General features: G+C 39.0%; 1 protein-coding gene across 6 annotated transcripts in view; it reads right to left on the bottom strand.

Moving 5' to 3' along the window:
- AHI1 (Abelson helper integration site 1) overlaps positions 1–21,284 on the bottom strand; it is a 208,834-nt gene that overhangs the window by 1,496 nt on the left and 186,054 nt on the right. For all 6 annotated transcript variants that reach the window (XM_032339436.1, XM_032339440.1, XM_032339437.1 and 3 more), the window contains one exon: positions 7,899–8,002. In XM_032339436.1, coding sequence (XP_032195327.1) covers positions 7,899–8,002 — 104 coding nt within the window. The remainder of the gene's footprint in view (positions 1–7,898; positions 8,003–21,284) is intronic.

Raw genomic sequence — 21,284 nt, 5'->3', positions numbered from 1 at the left:
ACACTTGTCCCAAGTTAGGGCCCAATAAAATGAGAAAGGAAGTAGTAAAGGCTCAAACGGATGCTGAGCACAAGTTCCCGAGAGACCCTACAAACATCCACGGGGGCCACGATGAGGGTAAGGGGATCTTAGAAGAATAACAGGGGAAAAGAGAGTGGGAGGAGGCGTTTGTAAAAGTGGTAACAAAAACAAAGAAGAAAAACAGAAAAGGGAAGGGAAAGAACAGCTGGAAGTGAGTGAGCGAGACCCCGCACGTGCAGAGGATGTAGGACAAGTGACAATTATCAGGTGGAGCCTGCAGTCTGAGAAGTAAACAGAGAAGCCAGAGGACCCTCAGGAGAGGGAACCCTCTAGAGAAATGCAACCAGAACATGCTGAAATAGGCAGTGTAGATAACATCTTTAGGGAAGTGAATCAGACTAAGAAGAGGAAGGGACCGCTGGACACAGAATGACAAAGACTGCCCATGAGACGGAGGGAAGGGACAGAAGAGAGGGAAAGGACAAGTGATGTCCAGTGAACATCTCTGACAAGGGGGACACGAAAGTGGCATGTGAGCGTGATAAGTGTAGACAGCACACGACTGGAAAGCTGAGGCGGTGGACGGAGATTTGCTGAAAGGGAAGAGAGGCTGTCCAACCGAAAGATCCCAGAGCAAATCCAAATGCGGTCTTTCTCTGAGGTGTCTCCTCAGGATGCGGCCCCATAAGCTAACACAGGTAGAGAATAACAAAGTGAGGGCCTTTTTCTTTTTCTTTCCCAAGGGAAATCATATGGAAAGAGAAAAGAAAAATCTGCATACTAAGATTCTGGAAAATTATATGAAACCAGGTTAGTATTTACGTGTATGTTTGTGTGAAAAATAAGACTCATAAAAATACTGGGCCTTGGGGCGCCTGGGTGGCTCAGTGGGTTAAGCCGCTGCCTTCGGCTCAGGTCATGATCTCAGAGTCCTGGGAACGAGCCCCACATCGGGCTCTCTGCTCAGCGGGGAGCCTGCTTCCTCCCCTCTCTCTGCCTGCCTCTCTGCCTGCTTGTGATCTCTGTCTGTCAAATAAATAAATAAAATCTTAAAAAAAAAAAAAAATACTGGGCCTTACCCTGAAAGATACTCAATCCAGTAAATAGTCCCTGAACGCTTACTACTTGGCCAGACACCAGGCTAAGTACCAGGGAGAAACGAGGGAAGCACAGTAGAGCCCCTGCCTCTAAGCACTTGCCATCTACTTGGAGCTCACTGAGCACTGTGTGACAGGAATGGTCCTGAACTTGGAGCCAGTCTTAGTTCCGGCATTTTACCTCTGACTCTGAAACCCTGGTTTCTGCAAATGTAGAAAGAATTTAGAAAACTTCTCAAATTACTTTCATTTTAAAAACAATGACTAAGTAGATATCAATATATATATATATTGAGTAGGAAAATTAGAAAATACACAAGGTAAAATGAAAGAAAAAAATCACCACACCACCACCACTGAGAGTGACATTTTAAAAAAGTATATTGTTCAATACTTTATGCATGTAGTTGACCCTTGAATAACATAGGTTTGAACCGCATAAGTCCACTTAGACTCAGATTTTTTTCAATAAATATGTTGGAAAAGTTTTTGGAGGTTTGTAACAATTTGAAAAAACTTGCCAACTAGCTTTTTTACCAATAGTAAAAAAAAAAAAAAAAAACCCTAAGAAAAAGGTATGTCACGAATGCATAAAATATATGTAGATGCTACTCTCTTTTATCATTTACTACCATGAATTATACAGAAATATAGGTGTGTAAGCTGCTCGTTTCTCCATAAGTTGCGTATGGCAGTAAAAAGTGATCTCTCTGGCGCCTGGGTGGTTCAGTGCGTTGAGCCTCTGCCTTTGGCTCAGGTTATGATCTCAGGGTCCTGGGATGGAGCCCTGCATTGGGCTCTCTGCTCAGCAGGGAGCTGCCTACCCTACTCTCTCTGCCTCCTGCCTGCTTATGAGCTCTGTCAAATAAATAAATAAAATCTTAAAAAAAAAAAGTGATCTCTCGTGGTTCCTGTATATTTTTCGCTGTGTTTAGTGCAATACAGTAAATCTTGAACAACACCATGGAACCCAGGCAAAGTGTCACCAGTGATGCTGGAAGTGTTCCCAAGTAGTCATGACATTACCAGAAAAACTTGAATTGCTTGAGATGCCTACCATAGACTGAAGTCTGCAGCTGTGGTTGTCTGCACATGAAAGCAATGTAAAGACCATTGAAAAAAAAAAAAAAAAGAGAAAAGAAAAAATGAAGTTCTTGCTGCAGCTACACCAATAGGCATGAAAACCCTGTATATTTTGCAAAATATTTTTTTAAAAAAGATTTTATTTCTTTATTTGAGAGAGAGAGAGAGAGAGAGAGAGAGAGAGAGTAATGCATGAGTGGGGGCAGGGGCAGAGGAAGAGGGAGAAATAGACTACCCACTGAGGAGGAAGCCCAATCCCAGGGCCCCAAGATCATGAACTGAGCCGAAGGCAGATGCTTCACTGGTTGAGCCACCCAGGTGCCCCTGCAAAATACCTTTTTATTTTGTATTGAAAACACAGCTTTTATGTGTGTACAGGACTGATATAAGAAAGATGTACTTACAGACTCTAATATGATTCAAGAAAATCAAAGTCATTATGTGACAACTTAAAGCAAAAGGAAGGTGAAGGACCCAAAGTTGGAGAATTGAACGCCAGCAAAGGATGGTTTGATAATTTCAGAAAGAGGTTTGGCCTAAAAAAGGTCACGATAACAGGAGAAGCCATTCTGCCCACCAAGGGTCAGCTGAAGAGTTCCCAGAGGCTATTTATAAAATCACTGAGGAGAAAGGATATCTGTCTGAACAGATTTTTAATACAGACGAAAGTGCCTTGTTCTGGAAAAAAAAAATGCCATAAAGGAAATTTATTGGGAAGAAAAACAAGCGCCAGGATTTAAGGAAGGCAAGAAGAGATAGGCTAATTCTACTGTGTTGTGCAATGCAGTCAGTTTTATGATTAGGACTGCCCTCATCCATAGAGCTGCTAACCCCAAAGGCCTTGAAGGGAAAAGGCAAAGACTAACTGCCAGTGTTTTGGTTGTACAACAAAAAGGCCTGAATAACAAGAATCCTTTTCCTTGACTGATTCCACTGATGCTTTGTCCCTGAACTTGGAAAGTACCTTGCCAGTGAAGGACTGCCTTTTAAAGTTCTTTTGATATTGGGCCACGCCCCTAGCCACTCAGAACCCCAGGAGTTCAACACCGAAGGCACTGAAATGTTCTACTTTAGCCTCTAGGTCAGGGGGGCCAAAGGAAACTTTAAGGCTCATTACATACGTTACTCTAGGGAAAGGACTGTCAATGCTATGTAAGAGAACCCCAACAGAGAGGACATTATGAAAATCTGGAAGGATTATATCACTGAAGATGCCATCAGTGTTTCAGAAGAAGCCGTGAGAGCCATCAAGACCAAAATGATAGAACCCTGCTGGAGAACCCTGCTGCAGTATCCAGATGCTGTCCATGAATTTATAGGATTTATAGCAGAGCCAATCAAGGAAACCATGGAAAAGATTGGAGATGCGGCAAAAAAGTTGTGAGGGGGGTAAAGGTTTCAAGATATGGATCTTGGAGCAATTCAAGTACTGACAGACACCGTATGAGAGGAATGAATAGAAGACAACTTGATAGAGATGAGTACCTCTGAACCAGTGCCAGATGATAAAGGAAGACATAAGAAGACAAACTGACACTGGACAGGAGACAATCCAGCAGAAGTCTTCCGATTATTCAGAATGGATTTGACTTCATTTACGACTGAGACCCTTTTATGATATGAAGCAAATGGTAGCAATGAAACTAAAGCAAATGGTGGAAAAGGGATGGGTACCTTATAAAGACTTTTTTTTAAAAGATTTATATATTTTTCTTAGAAAAAGAGAGTGAGTGGGGAGAGGGGCAGAGATAGAGAGAGAATCTTGAGCAGACTCTTTGCTGAGCACAGAGCTCAACGGGGGTCTCGATCTCATGACCCTGAGATCATGACCTGAGCCAAAATCAAGACCTGGGAGCTCAACCAACTGAGCCACCCAGGCACCCTGCTCCCAAATATAGAAACGTTTTTTAGAGAAATGGAAAAGCAAACAAGTTAGAGAGAAATTACAATGTATTTCTGTAAAGTTTTACTGAGTGTGCCCGCCTCTCCTGCCTCCTCTGAGACAGCAAGACCAGCTCCTCCTCCTCCTTTTCCTCTGCCTGACCTTTACGATGTTCCACTTCCATTGATGAACAGTAGATAATCATGCCACACAGTCAATCAACTTATCTACTGTGAATGTGCGTATGTCTGCGTGTGAAATTTTAAGTAGCTTGTGTCATCATCTCATCACTACCTAAGTATTCACTGTATGGAACATTGTGTGCAACACTTACATGGAAGTGGACAGACTAGTCTTACGTAGGCAGTGATAGGTAATAAAGTTAATAATGTGTTAGTTTTCCTCCTGTTTTATAACTTTGCTTTCAAAGAATTACATTACAGGACAGGATACCTCTCTCTCCCCTAATCAAAGAAACTGCTTATCCGCCTTTCATCACACATAAGCTGTTTTTTTTTTCTTTTTAATATAACAATGTTTTTAATCAGTATCATGAAACAGAACTACAGCACTCTATGCTGTAACCATTCATTACTATATAGGCTAGGCAACTGGGAAGCAATGACATTGGTTACCCTGGGCCACCATAAAGCAACCACATTGCTGCTTCTTCGTTATCAATGCATAAATAGCTATACCTTTAAATAAAAACAAATTTTCACATTATCCTTTCATTTTTGATGTCAGCTTTAGTCACACGTATTAACATCTACAATGTCCTGTATCACATAAGAGAGTAATGATGGAGGTACAGATGATTCACCTTGTCCACAGATGCCATAAACTGATGATACTGATAAATATAGTGCAGTACTATAAATGTATTTTCTCTTACATATTTTTCTTAGTAACATTTTTGTTTCTCCAGCTTCCTCTATTGTAAGAGAATAGTATATGATACATGTAACATTCAAAATATGTGTTAAACAACTACCGAGGTTATCAGTAAGGCTTCTAGTCAACAGTAGACTGTTATTGTTAAGTGTCTGGGGGACCCCAAAGTTATATGTGGATTTTCGACTGTGTAGACTGGGGACTGGTGCCCCTAACCCCCGTGTTGTTCAAGAGTCAACTACATATGTTATATATAAACTATTTTATAATTATCTTTTGCTTGCTTAAAAATTTATCATAACCATCTTTCCATGTCTATGAGAATACTTCCATAATGTAATGAATAATATCACATGGTATTCTCTTATATAAAGGTTTCATAACTTAGTCAACTCTATAAATTCAATTTTTTCCTTCCTATTTTTTAAAAATTTACATATTTATTTGAGAGAGAGAGAGAGAGCAATAGCAGGGGAGGGGGGTGGTGAGGGAGAGAAGCAGACCCCCCTATTTTACCTACAATAGGGTAAAACTGTCCTCTGAATGCCCTTCGTCAATTTTCCTTTTCTTTGTTGATTTTGAAGAGTTAAAAAAAAATACGTTAAGGGAAAGTCAGGAAACGACAGATGCTGGTGAGGATGCAGAGAAAGGGGACCCCTCCTACACTGTTGGTGGGAATGCAAGCTGGTACAACCACTCTGGAAAACGGCATGGAGCTTCCTCAGAAAGTTGGAAATAGAGCTACCCTACGACCCAGCAATCGCGCTACTGGATATTTACCCTGAAGACACAAATGTAGTGACAAACTGAGGGTTGCTGGGGGGAGGGGGTTTGGGAGAAGGGGGTGGGATTATGGACATTGGGGAGGGTATGTGCTTTGGTGAGTGCTGTGAAGTGTGTAAACCTAGTGATTCACAGACCTGTACCCCTGGGGATAAAAATATATGTTTATAAAAAATAAAAAATTAATTAAAAAAAAAAAAAGATACAAATGTAGTGATCTGAAGGGGCACGTGCACCCGAATGTTTATAGCAGCAATGTCCACAATAGCCAAACTATGGAAAGGACCTAGATGTCCATCAACAGATAAATGGATAAAGAAGATGTGATACACACACACACACACACACACACACACACACGCACACGCACAATGGAATACTATGCAGCCATCAAAAGAAATGAAATCTTGCCATTTGCGACAATGTGGATGGAACTAGAGGGTATTATGCTGAGTGAAATAAGTCAATCAGAGAAAGACGGTTTATCTATGATCTCTCTGATATGAGGAATTTGAGAGGCAGGGTGGGGGGTTTGGGGGTAGGGAAGGAATAAATGAAACAAGATGGGCTTGGGAGGGAGACAAACCATAAAAGACTCTTAATCACACAAAACAAACTGAAGGTTGCCGGTTGGGGGGAGGTATGGAGAGGGTGGCTGGGTGATGGATACTGGGGAGGGTATGTGCTATGGTGAGTGCTGTGAAATCTGTAAGCCTGATGACTCACAGACCTGTACCCCTGGGGCAAATAATACATTATATGTTAATAAAAAATACATTAAGGATATTAATTCTTTATCTATCATATATTTTATGAAATTCCTCCTCATCTTGGGTCATTGTTTGTTGCTAGATTTTGCTTATGGTGTGTTTTTTCTCTTTGACATGTATCATTTCAAAGTTCTTTTTAAAATTTGCTTCGGGACGCCTGGGTGGCTCAGTTGGTTAAGCAGCTGCCTTCGGCTCAGGTCATGATCCCAGCATCCTGGGATCGAGTCCCACATCGGGCTCCTTGCTCCGCAGGGAGTCTGCTTCTCCCTCTGACTCTGCCTTCCCCTCTGTCTGCCTGTGCTCGCTCTCGCTCGCTCTCTCTCTGACAAATAAATAAATAAAATCTTTAAAAATAAATAAATAAATAAATAAATACATAAAATTTGCTTCAAAATGTTTTCCAACTCTGTTACCAAGGATAAAGTCATTCCTTAACCCATGATTATGTATCTGTATGCATTTGGTATAGTGAATCTTTATTTTTTTATAATTAAAATCTACAGAATTCTGAATCTGCTCTCTGACAATGCCAATTCTGTAAGCGTGCCATGATACAGCTCACTTCTGGCAGACAGACTTCACTGAGCCTGACCGAGAGAACCGCGTCCTTCGTTATCTTCCTCCCCCCCCCACCGGAACACATCGTCATTTAAACAAATGTGCCTCACTGGCCTGTCTTGGTAGAAAAGTGACCCCTCCTTGTTTCACATTTTAATGTGTGTATCTTCTCTGGTCCCCAGGGGTTACTCCCCTTGTCCTGCACCTCGAGTGGTTCCTCTCACGGGGCTCTTGCCTCTCTGTTTGTACCTACTCTTGTCACTCCTCTCTATAAGGGTCTCTAAATCCTGTGTTTTCCACTGCTTGCTGCCCAGCTTTTCCTTTCCTTAGAAGCACAGCTTCTTGGAGAAGCAGTCCCTTCTGAGCCTCTTTTCCTCTGCACTGTTAACAATCAGCTTCATGCTTCCAGGACTCTAACAAAACTCTCCTCTTGCAGGTTGTAAATGGCCTCTTGGCTACAAATCCCAAAAGGGCACTTTTCAGTCTGTATTTTACTTCTCCCTTTGGCATTTGTCACTATTTATTTTAACTGCAGTATAATTAACAAAGAATATTATATTAGTTTCAGGGCTACAACACAGGGGTTTGACAATGCTATACCTTACTCAGTTATCATGCTAAGTGCAGTTATCACCTGTCACCAAAAAAAACGGTATCACAATATTACTGACTGTATTCCCTGTGCTGTAGGGTATACGCTGTACTTTTCATCTCCACGGCTTATTTGGCATTTGTCACGGCTGACCATGCCTTCCCTATATCTCTCTCTGCTGACTCTACAATACAACTTTGTGTTGGTTTTCCTCTTACCTCTATTAGGGTTACTCTTCCGCTGGCTTGGCTCATTCTTCTTCAAGTGCATATCCATTATGTGTGCTTGGTCCTCACGGCTCTGCTCTTTTCCTACTTCAGAACTACAGGAGGGCAAGATGAGAAACAAGAGCCCATAAGAAAGCTGCGGCAACAGTTCACATGAGGCTCTGATTTGGGGCAGGGGCTGTAGGAACAGCAAGTGGACCTTGACAGAACAGATGTTCTGAAAGAACATGTGACACCCATATATAAGTGATTACACTGTGGGGTGAGAGGCAGGGAGCTGCTCAAAGTAATGGAGAGACATGAACCTTTAGCTGACTGGGCTCCTTCTTTATCATGATGAAGGGACAGAATAAAATCAGTTTCACTTCTCTCAGAAATATATTAGATGCCTGGGAAAAACCAGAAAGCTTTTTATCAAACAAACAAAAAAAAAAAAAAAGGAAAGAAATTTTTTATCAAATTAGTGGAAAAACGTGTGTGTGTGTGTGTGTGTGTGTGTGTGTGTGTGTGTAAATAACAGGAGATTGCTTACTGACAAAGAGAAAGGTGAAGGAAGTTTGTGTATAAGAAAGCTGTGAGATGATCCACGAATTCCACTACTGGGTATTTACCCAAAGAAAAGGAAACACTAATTCAAAGAGATATATACCTCTATATTTACTGCAGCATTATTTATTAACAGCCAAGAAATGGAAACAACCCAAGTGTCCACTGATAGATGAATGCATAAAGAAGATGTGGTACACACACAGACACACACACACACACACACACACACACAAAGACACACTCACACACACACTGGAATATTACTCAGCCACAAAAAAGAACAAGATCTTTCCATTTGTGACAACATGGATGGATCTAGCACATTATGCTAAGTGAAGTAAGTCAGACAGAGAAAGACAAATACTGTATGACTTCACTTACATGTGGAATAGAAAAAAAAACAAAACAAATGAACAAACAAACAAAAAGCAGAATCAGACCTATAAATACAGAGAACCGGTGGTTGCCAGAGCAGAGGAGAGTGGGAGATACAGGCTTCCAGTTATGGAAAGAGTAATCATGAGAATAAAAGGTACAGCCTAGCAGATACAGTCTATGAGACTGTAAGAGTGTTGTATGGTGAGAGATGGTAGCCACTCTTGTGGGAAGCACAGTATAATGTATGGACTTACTGAATCACTGTGCTGTATACCTGAAGCTAACGGAACACTGCATGGCAACTATACTCAAAAAAAAAAAAAAAAAAGCTGTAAAGCTGTGATATTCAGACCTGTGGGATGTGGAATGCAGCTTTTTAAACAGTCCAACAGTAGGAGTAAATATAAAACAAAAATTTTGTGAATGAGTGCATACTAGTGTAAATAATGTTAGAACAAAAAAATACAAAAGCAATGAAAACAGGGAAATTTTTATTATTTTTAAAAATGGTTCCTTTTTTTAAAAAAAAAAAAAATTATTTATTTATTTGTCTGAGAGAGAGTGTGTGTGCACTCAAACAGGAGGAGCAGCAGAGAGAGGGAGAAGCAGGCTTCCCGCTGAGCAAAGAGCCCAATGCAGGACTTAGTCCCAGGATCCTGGGATCATGAGCTGAGAGGAAGGCAGATGCTTAACTGACTGAGCCACCCAGGGATCCCAAAAAAGGGAACTTTAGAGTGGAAGACAGTGTCTCCTTTCTAGAATATCTGGAATGGTGGAAGAATTTGCCACAGATGAAAGAATTTCAAAATCAAGTAATATGTAGGATTGAATACAGATTGCTATGAACTAAACTGAGTTCTCTCAAAATTCACAGGCTGAAGCCCTAATCTCCAAAGTGGAAAGAGGGCCTTCAAGGAGGTTAATTAAAGTTAAATGAGGCCATACAGGGGAGGCTCTAATCTATGGAACTGGCCGTCCTGACAAGAAGAGGAAGAGATAGCATGGAGCTCCTTCTCTCCACACATGCACAGAGGAAAGGCCATGTGAGGACACAGCGGGAAGGTGGCCATCTGCAAGCTGGGAGGAGATGCTTCATCAAAAATCAACCCTGCTGCAACCTTGATTTTGAGCTTCCAGCCTCCAGAACTGAAAAAATAAATTTCTGTTGCTTAAGCGACGCAGTCGGTGGTACTGTTACGGAGGTTGGAGATGATGATGTGGAGATATAAAGGTAAGTAAAGTGAGATCATATGGCTGAGAAGGAAAAGGTCAGAAATTAAAAGATGAAAGAACAAATAAAGTATATATTTCAAAAGGGGGAGAATAATGAGAGAAAGGAAATCTGAGCTCTAAAAAAATAAGCACTGATAATTTGCAATCTCTCTCCAGGGAACCTATCCTTGGACATTAAAGTAAAAATCTGGGTATCTCCGGGATCCAGGAGAGTAATATGGTGAATGAGAGAAGCAAACTGGGGGTAACACAATAAACTGGCAAATTGGAGAGTGGATGACCCACAGGGGAGGCAATCCACTGCCTCAGGTCCAGCTCGGGGATATCATGGAAGACTGTGGAACTGTGGTCCAGAACTCCTGATTATTTTCAAGAGAAGTAGAAAGTCTGCATTTATGTGAAATCTTTTTGTATTTGGGCAACTGAAAATTATACACATATGCACGCATGCACACACACACGTTGGACCCAACCAAAGATACTAGGACTGCATCTTGCCGGGCAGGCCCTTGTTTTTGACCTCTGTTCTAGCCACAGAGTGCCTGTTAGCCTCAGGGAACCCCAGGCACTTTCACACTTTAGCCCCCGATGTCCTGAAGTCTGGGTCCTTTTCTTTTTGTTCATCCTGTCTCAATATGGTCTTTAAGACTTAAATGCTATCTTACATTTGGCTTTCACAGATAACTATAGGAAAATCCAACTGTGTGATCCCCTCCACCTTTTCTAATAATCTATACACAATCTAACAGAAAATTACCTTGAAAACACATATTTATTTAGACCTTTGCTTGCAGCCAAGATGCAGTAACAGGGACTATACTGCTTGGCTAAAACCACCACAAAAAAAACCACAAAAAACAAAAAACAAAAAACAAAAACAAGACAAAAAGCAAAATGCTGGATAATATATATGAAACAACAGTTTTCAAGGCAATGAATCACAGGCAACAAAAGCCACTGATACCCAAGAGATGGAAAATAAATGAGACGAACCCTATGGTGACCCAGCTCACTACCTTGAGAGTTTCCAGGCCATAGCACAGGGAGGTGAAGCCTGCGTGGGTCCTGGTGGACTCCCTGACAGCTGAAGGTCTGAGGAGACGGAGGTGGTGAGTGTTCAAAGTGCCAGGGAGGAGAAAGCTTCACAGTGAGAGAATGGGAAATCTGCGAAGGGCTCCCTTCAAGTATTTAGCAAGTACTGATGAATGGATGCTGAGGAACTTCCCAAGGCCCAAACAGTGCTTGTGCCTATCAGCCAAGCTGGAAAACTCACAACTCAGAAGGCACTGCATAGAGTACTGAGGGGGATTTGTGTCTGAGGAATAATCAATGGCTCTGGTCCCACCTAACAAATCTTAAAAGCAAGACCTGAAAGGATCAAACTGTTCCAAAGTAGCTTAACTATATTCTATAACAGAGCTTAAGGATATTTATAGCAATACAGAAATATCTAGCAACCAAAAGGTAAAAATTTCAATGTATGGCATCCAATAAAAATTTACTGGGGGAGGGGGCAAAGGGATAGAAAAATACAACCTATCATGAGGATAAAAAAAATTGAAACTGACCCAAGAACTGACACAGATCTTAGAATTACAATTAAAACAATGTTAGAAGAAACATTAAAACAGTTATTATAGCTATATTTCACCTGCTCAAAAGGTTAAGTAAACACGTGGAAGATATCTAGAGGATAAAGGACCCACAGTGAATTTCTAGAGATGAAAACTAAAATGCCTGAGGTGAGAAATATACTGGAAGGGATCAAAGTCAGAATAGACACTGCAGAGAAAAGATCAAATAATTCAAAGACATAGCAGTAGAAATTATTAATAGAAATGAAATGGAAGCCCCAAGAATAGAAAGATGAAATACATGGAGAAAAAAAAAAGAATTAAGAAAAATAAAGCATCAGTGAGCTGTGGGACACCTTTATGTGGCCTAATACACATGTAATTGGAATGCTTGAAGAGGAGAGTAAATGGATGAATGCAGAAAAAACCAAAACAAAACTGAAGAAACAAGGCCCAAATGTTCCAAATTTGATGAATATATAAACCTACAGAGCCAACCAACCCCCAGCACAAGAAACATAAAGACCAAATTGAGCAAAGCTAGTGATAGAAATCTTATAAGGAGCCAAAGCGGCAGAAAACAAGCTACATGTACAGAGAAACAAGATAAGCATAATAGTCTATTTCTTGTTGGAAAAAACTGTAGGTGAGAAAGCAGTGGAGCAACATTTTTAAAGTACCAGAAAAAAATGCAAACCTTTCAACATAGAATTTCATGCCAAATGAAAATAAGCTTTCAGAAACAACGATGAACTAGTTCTTTCTAGACACGTGAAAAGTGAAGGTGTTTATTTTTAGCTAGCCAACACTACAGTAAATTTTGAAGGGAGTCCTCCAGGCATAAGGAAAACAATAGTAGGTGAAAATATGGATTTACACAAAGGAATTACAAAATACAAATGGAAACAAAATGGGCAAATATTAAGATTTTATTATGTCATCTCTTCAAAAGATGACAGTTTAAACAAAAATAATAACATACTGAGGGGTTTATAACTTAAATAAATGTATGGCTATAGAGGCATGAAGCTTAGGAGGGAAGATATGGAAGTGTACCATCCTAAAGCTCCTGAAGATATACTGTGTGATAAAATTTGTATTACAAACCCTAAGAAAAATCACTAAAATAGTGAAACACAGCATTATAGATATTAAGCTAGTAAGCAAGATAAAATAAAACACAATCTAAAATAAGGGAGAAAAAGATGAAAAAAGAAGTGATGAGACAAATGGAAAATAAAATAGTACAATAGACCAAAATCCATCCATATTAATAATCATATTACATATAAATGTTTGCCTAATTACCCTAATTAAAAGGCAGAAATGGTCATTTTGGATAAAATGAGCATGACTCAGTTGTATGCTGCTTATAAGAAACATGCTTCAATTCTCAACCTATTTGTATCTTTGAAGTATGAAAACATATATACACCACTCTAACACTACTAAAAGAAAGGTGGAGAAACTTTGTTAATATTAAGTGAAGGAGATTTCAGAACAAAAAAATGTGACCAGAAAGAGTCATTTAATAATAGGGTGTCAATCCTTCAAGAGTACATAACAATCCTAAATATATGGACACCTAATACAGAGTTTCAAAATACATGACACAAAAACTAACAGAGCTAGAAGACTGAAAAAAACAAGCCCACAATATTAGTTGAAGACTTCAATACCCTATTCTCAATAACAGAAAAGTACACAGAAAATCAGGCAACAAAAGACATAAACAACACGATTAGCCCGTGTGATCCAATTTATTTATAAAAGAATACTTCAGGTAGAGAAGACCATATTAAGAATCACAAAACGATTCTCAATAAATTTAAAAAGATCTGGATCACAGATAGTATGTTCTCTGACCACAATGGAATCAGAAATCAGTAACAGAAAGATCTCTGGGAAACTTCTTAAACACTGGAAATGAAATGATACACTTCTAAGTAACCCATAGGTCAAAGAAGAAATCTGAACGAAAATTAAAGTGTTTTGAAAGAAATAAAAATGAAACCACAACATAATCAAAATTTGTGGAATGCCATTCAAGCAGTGCTTGGTGGGAAATTTATGGCACTACATGTTTATATTAGTAGAGAAGAAAGGTGTTAAATCAATGACCACAGTTTCCCCTTTAAAAATTTACAAAAAGGACAAATTAAATCCAAAGTAAGCAGAAATAAAAACCAGAGTGGAAATCAATGAAATAGAAAATAAACAATAAATATAAATTGGTGAAACAAAGAGCCAATTCTTTGAAAAGATCAATAAAATTGATAAACCACTAGGCTGATTGAGAAAAAAAGAAAGAAATTATCAACAGCAGGGATTAGAGAGATGTAACACTACTACAGATTCTTTCAATATTGAAAAGATAATGAGGTAATATTATTAACAACTATGTCAATCAATTCAACCACTTGAATGAAATGGACAAATTCTTCTTTTTTTTTTTTAAGATTTTATTTATTTATTTGGAAGAGATCACAAGTAGGCAGAGAGGCAGAGAGAGAGAGAGAGGAGGAAGCAGGTCCCCCGCTGAACAGAGATCTCGATGCGCGGCTCGATCCCAGAACCCTGGGATCATGACCTGAGCTGAAGGCAGAGGCTTTAACCCACTGAGCCACCCAGGCGCCCCTGAAATGGACAAATTCCTTGAAAGAAACAATCTATCAAAGTCTATACAAGAAGAACTAAATAACCTTAATAGCTCTACTTTTACATAAATTGAATTTGTAGTTAAAAATCTTCCAAAAGAGAAAATTCCAGAACCAGACGGCTTTACTGGTGATTTTATCCAATGTTTGAAGAAGAAACAAAATGATGTCCGTGAAAGTGGTAGAGCTGCTTCTGAATGTTCTCTTCTCCAAATAAGGTAGGAAAAAGCTGGCAAAAATGGTTAGAATCAACTTTTTCAAAATTCTGGAGATTAGCCAAAAGCTTGTGGCAACTGGGGAATGTTTATTCAATAAAAATGGTTGAATCTTGGTAAGATCTTGGAGGTTTGTGGCATTTCAATTTGACCTAGTCTCATCCCCCACTATTGGCTCTGTGAAGACCTTAAAAAAGAAGAGCCTGCGTTCATGGTGAAAGCCTGCAGCAGGCATAGAAGAATGACGGAGCTCTTTCAAAGCCTCATTTCCAAAGAATGCTCATTACTTGATCTGTCTGGTACTTCTTTGGAAGATACCACTTGTAAGGCTGTCTGTATTTGACCTATCTCAGAGTTTGCCTTTTCCCTGGGAGGCACTTGTTGAAAACAGTTAGAGTTAACTTTGTGGCTTCCTGAGTGACCCGTAGCCAAACAATAGACTACCTGAAAAGCTGAAAAGGAGAAGTTGGGGAAGTAAGATGTCCACAGGGGTCTTAACAAGCTCGGACATAGTTCTGAGGGTCTAGAATGTCTCACATGTGTATGGTTGTGCACGCACAGCAGAGGCCTAAGAAGGCCTTACGCCTTCACTTCTGGCTGATCTTAATGCTCTGGGCTAACCGGAGGTGAAATTCAAGACAGAGTTGCTAATGGCTTGGCTAAATATTGACGGGATGTACAATACCCCAAGAGAACCCCTTAGCAAGATTTTAAGACCTACTGTTTCCCGTTATTTTATTTTATTTTATTTTATTTTATTTTATTTTATTTTATTTTATTTCTTTTCAGTGTTCCAGCACTCATTGTTTACGCACCACACCCAGTGCTCCATGCAATAAGGAAATCTTTGTTCAATTAGCTAATCACTAATCTGACCAAGCAGAAACTTCAGTGGCAAAAACATTATAGCATTATGGAAGTTATTCAGAGAAGTTATTTAACAAACAAAGAACAACTACAATAAGTAGCAACAACAAACCCCTGGGAAGGGAAGGATCTAATTTCCAGAGTTGTCATATTATAGCCCTTAAAATATTCAGTTTTCAACAAAATATTATAAGACATACAAAAAAACAAGTATGGCCCATACAAAGGGTAAAAAAGCAATCAACAGAAACTTAGGAAGTCTACATATTGGACTTCCTAGACAAAAACTTGAAATCCACCATTGTAAATACGTTAAAAAACTAAAGGAAATCACGCCATCAAATGGGGGTATTAATGAAGAAATAAAAATTATAAAAGAAAAAAATACCAAATCTACACAGACTCTTCCAGAAAACAGAAGAGGTGGAAATTCTTCTAACTCTATCCATGAAGCTGATTTCCCCTGATAACAAACCAGACTAAGACATTATAAGAAAACTATAGACCTGTATTTCTCATGAACAAAATGCAAAAAGTTCTAAATTAGATTTTAAAGAAAATCAAGTTCACCAATCTATAAAAATGGCAACATACCACGACTAAACAGGGTTAATCCTAAGAATGAAAGATAAGTTTAAATTTGAAAATCTAGGGTGCCTGGGTACCTCAGTGGGTTAAGCCTCTGCCTTCAGTTCAGGTCATGGTCCCAAGGTCCTGGGATCGAGCCCCACATGGGGCTCTCTGCTTGGCAGGGAGCCTGCTTCCCCTCCACCCTCTGCCTGCCTCTCTGCCTGCTTGCGATCTCTGTCAAATAAATAAATAAAATCTTTAAAAAAAATTGAAAATCTATGCAATTTACCATATTAGCATGAATTAATAAAGAAAAATCATGTGATTATTTTAACCGATACAGAAAGAGCATTTGACAAAAATCCAACATCCATTCCTGATACCAACTCTCAGAAAACCAGGAAATGAAGGAAACTACTTGATAAAGTACATTTATTAAAAAACCTATGATAATATCATACTTAATGGTGAAAGACTAAATGCTTTCCCACTCTATCTATGGGGTCATGAAGAAGATAACACCATGTACTCTCATCATTTCTATTTGACACTGTAACACTGTACTGGAGATTTATCCTATGCAATAAAGCAAAAATATAAGAATAAAAATAAAAGGCATCCAGTTTGGAAAGAAAGAAATTAAACTGTTTTTTATTTGCTTGGATGTCTATGTAGAGAATCTAGTAAAATATACTGAAAAGCTACTAAAACTAAAAAGGCATTTTAGTAAGATGGCATAGTACAAGTTTAACATGCAACAATCAGTATTTCTATAAATGAGCAACAAACAATTACAAACTGAAATTGGGAAATATCATTTATCTATGAAATACTCAGGAATAAAGGAGCCAAACATGTGTAGGACTTATACTTTGAAAAATGAAAAAAAAATAGTGTTGAGAGAAATTAAAGAAGATCTCAATAAATGAAGAAATATAACATGTTAGTGAGTCAAATTAGTGAGCACTGTTAACATGTCAGTTCTCCCCATACTGATCTGTGGACTCACGGCAATGCCAACTGGAATTCTAGTAGGCTCTGTTGTAGAACAAGCTTATTCTAAAATTCATGTGGACATAAAAAGAACCTTGAATAGCTAAACCAAAATTTAAAAAGGACAAAGTTGGAGGACCAATAATACCTAATTCCAAGACGTATTATAAAACTGTAGTAATCAAGACAGTGTGTTATTGATGTAAAGACAGAAAAATAGATCAATGGACCAGAATAAAGAGTCCGGAAACAAACCCACACATAGACTGACAACTGAATTTCACAAAAGCGCAAAAAAGCCATTCATCTGAGGCAGGATTGTTTTTTCAACATGGTGCTGGAAACAACCAGATACGCAAATGCAAACAGAACAAAATAAACCTTCTGATCTTCATACCATATATAAAAATGAACGCAAAACAGATCATAGACTTAAATATAAAACCTGAAATTATAATACTTTTGTAAGAAGACGGAGGAGAAAACTTTCATGACCTTAGGTAAAGGATGCTTAGAAACTATAACTAACGCATGATTCATAAAACCAAAAAACTGATAAACTGGACTTCATTGAAATAAAGCTTGCTCTTCGAAAGCTACTGTTAAGAGAAAGAAAAGGAAAAACAGAGCCTGGAGGGAAATATCTGCAAATCATGTACCTGATGAAGAACATATTTAAAATATATAAAGAATATTGTGACATCACACCCCTGACCATGGATGGGTCTGATCTCACAAAGGTGAGGGGTAAGAAAAAGGCTGGAAAATGGATAAAGATCAAACCATGAGAAATTATGGACTCCAGGAAACAAACAGAGGGTTTCACAGGGGAGGGAGTCGCGTGATGGGTTACCCGATGGTGGGTATTAAGGAGGTCACTTATTGCATGGAGCACTGGGTGTTATATGCAAACAATGAATCATGGAACACTGCATCAAAAACTTAATGATGTGGTGCCTGGGTGGCTCAGTGGGTTAAAGCCTCTGCCTTCGGCTCAGGTCATGATCTCAGGGTCCTGGGATCAAGCCCCACATCAGGCTCCCTGCTGAGCAGGGAGCCTGCTTCCTCCTCTCTCTCTATCTGCTTGTCTCTCTGGCTACTTGTGATCTCTCTGTCAAATAAATAAATTTTTAAAAATCTTAAAAAAAAAAACCAACTTAATGATGGACTGTATGGTGACTAACATAATTATGTTATGTTACTAACATAAAATAAAATAAACTTAAAAAAAAGGTGGCAAACAATAGGGTATTTTAGGGAAAAAGATAAACTACTTCCTTCTCCTGGACAGAAAAAGAAACTGAGCGTGTCTGGAATAGGATTATTATAAAGATGGAATCAGTACATAGGAGGATTGACAGGATACTTAGAATTAATCTCTATGTCTTCACTATATTAAGAAGAGATTTCATGGGCGCCTGGGTGGCTCAGTGGGTTAAGCCGCTGTCTTCGGCTCAGGTCATGATCTCGGGGTCCTGGGATCGAGTCCCACATCGGGTTCTCTGCTCAGCAGGGAGCCTGCTTCCCTCTCTCTCTCTCTGCCTGCCTCTCTGCCACCTTGTGATCTCTGCCTGTCAAATAAATAAATAAAAAATATTAAAAAAAAAAAAAGAAGAGATTTCATTCATTCATTCAGGTCACATTTGAGTGTTCATAAAGGACTTTAATATGAGTGACCTGAATGAACTTTTCTCTGATCAAAGCTTCTAATGAAACAAAACATTCATGTTTAGTTTTTATTTTTCTTTAAAGATTTATTTATTTATTTATTTATTTGCCAGACAGAGATCACAAGTAGGCAGAGAGGCAGACAGGGGTGGGGGATGGGGGTGGGGGAAGCAGGCTCCCAGCTGAGCAGAGAGCACAACGCAGGGCTCATTCCAGGACCCTAACATCATGACCTGAGCTGAAGGCAGAGGCTTAACCCACTGAGCAACCCAGGTGCTCAGAACATTCTATGTTAACAACAACAACAACAAAATCCCAAACACATTCTAGTTAAAAACAGATTAATGACTAAGGAATACCGATACTTCTTATTAAGGGCTGTAACATATTTATAGAAATTTTATTACAAACTCTTACTTAGGCAGCAGATAATAACATCATAGGGGCATGAAGTACAAACACTGTAAGTGTTAAGACTTTTAAGAAAATGCCTTTGTTAAGTTAACGTACTGGAGTTTCTCCTTGATAGTCTTAAAAAGAAGTGTAGCTTTACTATAATGTGTAAAAATCACTTACACAGAAGTACTGACATTTCTAAAAAAAAGTAAGAAAGAATAAACAAGACAAGAAATTCAAGTGGAAGTGGTAAGAGGTAGTCCTATATGGCATATATATATATTCTGGTCAACCAACTAAATAAGTAGATTTTGCAAACTGAATGGCAAGACTGCAAAGAACAGAAAAATTAGCCTCTCTCCATTTTCCTGGGTTCTAAGGACTCACTGAGGTAAATTAAAGAAATAAAGAAATGACTTTGTACATACTGGACTATGATATTTTCACATTCAACTCCCCTACAGTTTACAGGTCATGAGAAATGTATCTTAATTCATCTTTACTTCTAAGAAATTACTCGTATAGGGAAAGCCCGAAGATTGCAGATGAACTTGAGCACTTAGACATATCTGAACTTCTCATGAAAATTTATTTTCAGCAGCCTGGTTAGTGTTCTACACTCAAAAGGAAAAGTCAAGCTACCTTCATAGCTTTTAGAGCTGGGATATTTTGTGAGGGTTCTTTCTTTTTTTTTTTTTAAAGATTTTATTTTTTTTTTATTAATTTGACAGAGAAAGAGAGAGAGAGAAAGTGAGAGAGGAACACAAGCAGGGGGAGTGGGAGAGGAAGAAACAGGCTTCCCGCCAAGCAGGGAGCCTGATTCGGGGCTCGATCCCGGGACCCTGGGATCATGACCTGAGCCAAAGGCAGACGCTTTACCACTGAGCCTCCCAGGCACTTCATTTTTTTGTTTGTTTGTTTTTTGTTTCTGTTTTAAACTTTAATCAGGAGAGCGTGGTGTGGCTGGATCTCTGTTATCACTTGAAAATAGGTATCCAATGCAGTCAGAGTGACTATAGCCTCTCATTTGCATTTGAGGTAAAGGTTCTAAAAGTTTTTATAAAACATGTTCAAAAACACCAAGAACACTGTTGCTATAATCTATTAGATGTGGTTATTTTTTGGTCACTGAAACAGTGTGTCCTAATTGTTCCAGGGTACTTTATATATATATAATCTGTCATTAAGTATAAACTCCTTAGGGGAGTTTGACTGTATTATCAACTACTATATAAAATTTCACTCTTTTAGAGAATGGAACTGAAGACTTTCCTGGCAGATGTAACAAGAAAGAAAACTGGAAAGACCCGGGGTGTGTGTTTGCATCCTATGACCGGCAACGGGAAAGCCTAGAGAGAAAAGGAGATTAGGAAACAGAGGACCTGAGTTCTGGAACTGGGTCTGCCACTTAGTACCCACAGTGATGTGAAACACGTCCCAACCTTAAAGATCTTATTTCTCCATATGTAAGACAGGGGTCAGGATACCGGTCTGTAGTGAAATGGTGGGAATCAAATGTGATTAACATGAGTGACTGAGCTCTGAAGTCATATAGGGCTATAGCTAGAGCATCACCAATAGATTTTCTCTCTCAGAAAGATTTTTAAGCTTCCAACAAAATGGTATTTTACCAAGAAGCTTGACAATACTAAATATGATTTAAAAAAACAAACAAACAGACAGACACTGCAATAGTCTGGGACTCTCCCATGTTGGTCTGTGTGCTGACACAGACACTCTCTGTGGTATTTACTCAAGGCCTTCCCCTAGTTTTCTTGACTAGAAAACAGAGACTTCCTAAGGAATCTTCTAGGTCATGATTCTGTGACTCTTTAAAACACCACTTGAAAATCATGTTTGTCTTTCATCTGTAGAATGAAACATTATTTTGTAAGATAACGCACAAGTTTATTTGATAATTCCGGTAAATCCTACCTACCAACCTCAGAATTTTTGAACTGAGAGAGACATATTATTCTTCAAAAGGTCAAAGTGGGGGTGCCTGGGTGGCTCAGTGGGTTAAAGCCTCTGCCGTTGGCGTGGGTCATGATCCCAGGGTTCTGGGATCGAGCCCCACATCGGGCTCCCTGCTCAGTGGGAAGCCTGCTTCTCCCTCTCCCATTCCCCCTTGCTTGTGTTCCCTCTCTCTGTGTGTTTCTCTCTGTTAAATAAATAAATAAAATCTTAAAAAAAAAAAAAAACACAAAAAACAATGGTCAAAGCAGATAGCAGGGTTAACTTGAACAAATACCTATCTGAAGGAAATTCGGCAGGGAT

This window comes from Mustela erminea, chromosome 4, assembly GCF_009829155.1.
Source record: "Mustela erminea isolate mMusErm1 chromosome 4, mMusErm1.Pri, whole genome shotgun sequence".
Classification (NCBI taxonomy): domain Eukaryota; kingdom Metazoa; phylum Chordata; class Mammalia; order Carnivora; family Mustelidae; genus Mustela; species Mustela erminea.
The sequence above is the reverse complement of the archived record's forward strand: the minus strand, read 5'-3'. Positions and strand labels throughout refer to the sequence as shown.